Here is a 5000-nt window from a genome sequence, read left to right as displayed (position 1 = left end):
GGTATGAAGTAGGTATTAAAAGAGCCGTGAGCTGGGAGGTTTGGGGTGAGGGGGGCGGGAGGGAGGGGGAGAGGGTAGGGGGGGGAGACTGGAGGTGCGGGTGGATGGGAGTTTGGAGGTGGAGAGTGGGGGGATAGGGGGGGGTGGGAGGTAAAGGCGTCTTGCCTGCTGAGTCCATCAGAGGGAATGGGGGGGGGGGGGGGGGGGGGGCTGGGGGGGGGCCCGGGGCGGGGGGGGGGGGGGGGGAAGAACGTAAGCATCAAGCTGGGTGGTCTTGATGGCACGCAGCCTCGACAACACTGATGTGCACTTGAGAACAGACAAATATATCTCAGTTCGGAGAGAGAGAGAGAGAGAAAGAGGGATGGGGGAGGGTGCAGGAGGGGGGGGGGGAGTGTGTGTGTGTGTGTTTATAGAGGGGGTAGGTGGGTGGGTGGGTGGAGGGAGGAGGGAGATAAGTGAGGGTGAGGGTCAGGGTGCGGAGATGAGGGAGGGAATACAGGCTTTTATTACGTGCGGCGTTGGTTTCTTCTCAGACTGTCTGTGTGTACAGTGTGTGTGTGTGTGTGTGTGTGTGTGTGTGTGTGTGTGTGTGTGTGTGTGTGTGATATTATGTTTCACGTATACCGGTACTTTAGAGAGAGAGAGAGAATACAACTGCTTCTTCTCCTTTTTTTGGTTTTGTTTTTTGTTGTTGTTGAGAAAAACGACTTTGCGGGGTGTTTTTTTTATGTAAGGAACATCTGTTCATGACACTCCAAATTAATCTCTTCTTTGTTATGTTTTAGAAGCACTGACACATACACACACAGACACACTCACACATACATACATAATTTGTATTTCTTTTTATCACAACAGATTTCTCAGTGCGAAATTCGGGCTGCTCTCCCCAGGGAGAGCGCGTCGCTACACAACAGCGTTACCCATTAAAAAAAAAAAATTCCTGCGTGCAGTTTTATTTGTTTTTCCTATCGAAGTGGATTTTTCTACAGAATTTTGCCAGGAACATTGTTGCTGTGGGTTCTTTTACGTGCACTAAGTGCATGCTGCACACGGGACCTCGGTTTATCGTGTCATCCGAATGACTAGCGTCCAGACCACCACTCAAGGTCTACTGGAGGGGGAGAAAATATCGGCGGCTGAGCCGTGATTCGAACTCAGCGCGCTCAGATTCTCACACTTCCTAGACGGACGCGTTACCTCTAGGCCATCACTCCACCTACATACATTAAAAAAAAATTATCGTTACCTCTAGGCCATCACTCCACCTACATACATACATTAAAAAAAAAATTATTATCGTTACCTCTAGGCCATCACTCCACCTACATACATACATTAAAAAAAATTATTATCGATACCTCGAGGCCATCACTCCACGTACATACATACTTTAAAAAAAAATAGTATCGTTACCTCTAGGCCATCACTCCACATACATACATACATTAAAAAAAAATAGTATCGTTACCTCTAGGCCATCACTCCACATACATACATACATTTAAAAAAAAAATTATTATCGTTACCTCTAGGCCATCACTCCACATACATACATACATAAAAAAAAAATAGTATCGTTACCTCTAGGCCATCACTCCACCTACATACATACATTAAAAAAAATTATTATCGATACCTCGAGGCCATCACTCCACGTACATACATACATTAAAAAAAATAGTATCGTTACCTCTAGGCCATCACTCCACCTTCATACATACATTTAAAAAAAAAAAATTAGTATTGTTACCTCGAGGCCATCACTCCACCTACATACATACATTAAAAAAAAATTATTATCGATACCTCGAGGCCATCACTCCACGTACATACATACTTTAAAAAAAAATAGTATCGTTACCTCTAGGCCATCACTCCACATACATACATACATTTAAAAAAAAAATTATTATCGTTACCTCTAGGCCATCACTCCACATACATACATACATAAAAAAAAAATAGTATCGTTACCTCTAGGCCATCACTCCACCTTCATACATACATTTAAAAAAAAATTATTATCGTTACCTCTAGGCCATCACTCCACCTACATACATACATTATTATTATTATTATTATTATTATTATTATTATCCATCCATCCACCACAGGAGCTGTCAGGCGAGGTGCTGAAGCGGACCGGGGTGACGGTGTTGCTGACGTCAGTGACCAACCTGCTGGCCTTCGTGACGGCAGCGGCCCTGATTCCCATCCCGGCCCTCCGCGCCTTTTCCCTGCAGGCGGCGCTGCTCGTGCTCTTCAACACGGCCTCCGTCCTGCTCGTCTTCCCCGCCATCGTCAGCCTGGACCTGGTGCGACGCCACGACAACCGCATTGACGTCTTCTGCTGCTTCCAGAGGTGGGTGGTGGGTTGGTGGTGGTTGTCGGGGTGTGGGTGGGTGGTTGTGATGGGTTGGTGGTGGTAGTTGGTGGTGGGTGGTGGTGGTGGTGGTGGGGGTTTGATGGTGGGTGGTGGTGGTGGGTTGTGGGTGTGGTGTGGTGGTTGTGGTCAGTTTGGTAGGTTGGGTGTGGTGGTGGTGGTGTGGGGTTTGGTGTGGTGTGGGCGGTGTGTGGGTGTGGGTGGGTCGGGGTGGTAAGGTGTGTGGGTGGGTAGGTAGGGTATGTGTGTTTATGTGTGTGTGTGTGTGTGTGTGTGTGTGCGTTGTGTATTCTTTTCCACGTCTTCTAAACCACCCTTCTCTGCTGTTGGTTCGTCTCTTTCTCATGGTGATGATGATGACGATGACGGTGTTGATCATGAATATGAAGAGGAAGAAGGAGGTCGAGGAAGAGGAGAAATATGAAGGAGGTGATGATGACGAAAGAGAGAGAGAGAGAGAGAGAAACAAGCAAGCAGACAGGCTGTCCTGTGGGGGGTTTTCCATCATGATTTTCGCCCTGATTTTGTTTTTTTCTCCGTGCAGTTTCGGACCTTCCCCCCAGACCTTGGAGCTTCAGTCACAGACCTCCCCCCAGCACGACCCCTCCCCTCCCCCTACCTACGACCCTCCCCCGGCCTACAGCAGCGTCCCTTACCCCTCCCACAGCCACACCCACACCCACAGCCACAACCAGGCGCCACAGCCCCACACCCACGCCCCCCCTCGCCCACACCACCATCACACCGTCACCCACACCTCCTCCTCTGACGGTTCCGGCACCGTGACGTCACTGGCCCCCCCTCAGGAGGTCGTCTACGTCAAACGTCACCGTGACGTGTTGGGTAAGTGTGTGTGTGTGTGTGTGTGTGTGTGTGTGTGTGTGTGTGTGTGTGTGTGCGAGCATGGTTTTGTAACACTTACAGAGATACACGAGGTACTTACACACACACACTAACATTGGTTGTGAACAAATAGATCATTCAAACAACAGATGAATGGAGAAGAACGCAATGTTAAAGAAAAAGAGCAGAAAGAATTAAACGAACGAAGGAACACGTTAGTAAACAGATAAGTTGTATTTTTCCAAATATCATACAAAACAAAATGCAGACAGAAACGATGATGGATCGTACATAAAACGGTCCCATTTTTTTAATAGCAAGAACTGTGTTGTATTGGCAACAGCGTCGGAGAACAGAAAAAAACAAACAATAATGTGTTCACTGACACACACAGGACACACACAGACACACACACTCACACACACACACACACACACACACACACACACACACACACACACATACAGACACTCTCTCTCTATTTCTCGCTCGCTCGGTCGCTCGCTGACACACACACACATATGATATGTCTATGTTAGCTGAACGTATGTCATTTTACAATGCACGATGCACTGTCTATAAAGAATTTGTGACACACTTCCACAAGGGGCAGTGACCTATAAATGATGAAACCATTCGTTCATTCACACACACACACACACACACACACACACACACACCCGGAGAAGTGTCGTGCAGTGCAGTCATAACATGAATCAACATGTCACGTACGGTCTAGCACCTTCCTCCTCACTTACCTCCCCCCCCCCATCCCCCATCCCTGTGTTCACCCCCCCCCCCCACACTTCCACAGAGCCAGGGTGCGGGTCCACCACCTCCTCCCAGCAGTGCCTGACCCCTGAGGACGGCCTGACGTGCTCCGACCACTGTGCCCACGCCAGGCAGCAGTGCCAGACCCTGTCCCTCACCTGTTTGGCCGTCCGCCTCTACACCTTCCTCCTCGAGCACACCTTTGTCAAGGTGAGACCCCCACCCCCCCCCCCCACCCCACCACCCGTGTGTGTGTTCTGTCTTCGTTTGATTCTCCACTGTTGAGTGTTTGCCATATTGTACTTAGTTATTTTCAAATTCCCCTCAGAGGTCACTGTAATATCTATAGCGCATTTTAAACTGTTAGAGATGTTCAGAAATGTTTAATGACATATTGTCACTTTTTCGATAATGTAAGCGCTACATCCCAGAACGTCAAGGGTTATTGTCGATTCTTTTACAGAATATATAACTTTGTTGTTGTTTTTTTTGTTGTTGTTTTCTTTTTTGTTGTTGTTGTTGTTAGACGGGCGCAATAGCCGAGTGGTTAAAGCGTTGGACTGTCAGTCTGAGGGTCCCGGGTTCGAATCACGGTGACGGCGCCAGGGTGGAGATTTTTTACGATCTCCCAGGTCAACATGTGTGCAGACCTGCTTAGTGCCTGAACCCCCTTCGTGTGTATATGCAAGCAGAAGATCAAATACGCACGTTAAAGATCCTGTAATCCATGTCAGCGTTCGGTGGGTTATGGAAACAAGAACATACCCAGCATGCACACCCCCGAAAACGGGAGTATGGCTGCCTACATGGCGGGGTAAAATCGGTCATACACGTAAAAGCCCACTCGTGTGCATACGAGTGAACGCAGAAGAAGAAGAAGAAGTTGTTGTTGTTGTCAAGTGAATATTTGTTGTTGGTGGGGTTCTGATACCTTCGAGCACACCTTTGTCAAGGTGAAACCCCCGTGTGTTTTCTGGTGGAGGAGTTCACGAAGTTG

General features: G+C 48.1%; 1 protein-coding gene across 1 annotated transcript in view; it reads left to right on the top strand.

Annotated features, from left to right (window-relative positions):
• Positions 1-5000, top strand: part of LOC143294664 (protein patched homolog 1-like) — a 99822-nt gene that overhangs the window by 45583 nt on the left and 49239 nt on the right. The window contains exons 13-15 of the mRNA XM_076606047.1: positions 2121-2368; positions 2934-3232; positions 4047-4213. Of these exons, the coding sequence (XP_076462162.1) occupies positions 2121-2368; positions 2934-3232; positions 4047-4213 (714 nt within the window). The remainder of the gene's footprint in view (positions 1-2120; positions 2369-2933; positions 3233-4046; positions 4214-5000) is intronic.

The sequence above is a fragment of the Babylonia areolata genome, chromosome 20 (assembly GCF_041734735.1).
Source record: "Babylonia areolata isolate BAREFJ2019XMU chromosome 20, ASM4173473v1, whole genome shotgun sequence".
NCBI classification, from domain to species: Eukaryota; Metazoa; Mollusca; class Gastropoda; order Neogastropoda; family Buccinidae; genus Babylonia; species Babylonia areolata.
Note: the sequence above shows the minus strand (reverse complement) of the source record. Positions and strands in the feature narration are given on the sequence as shown.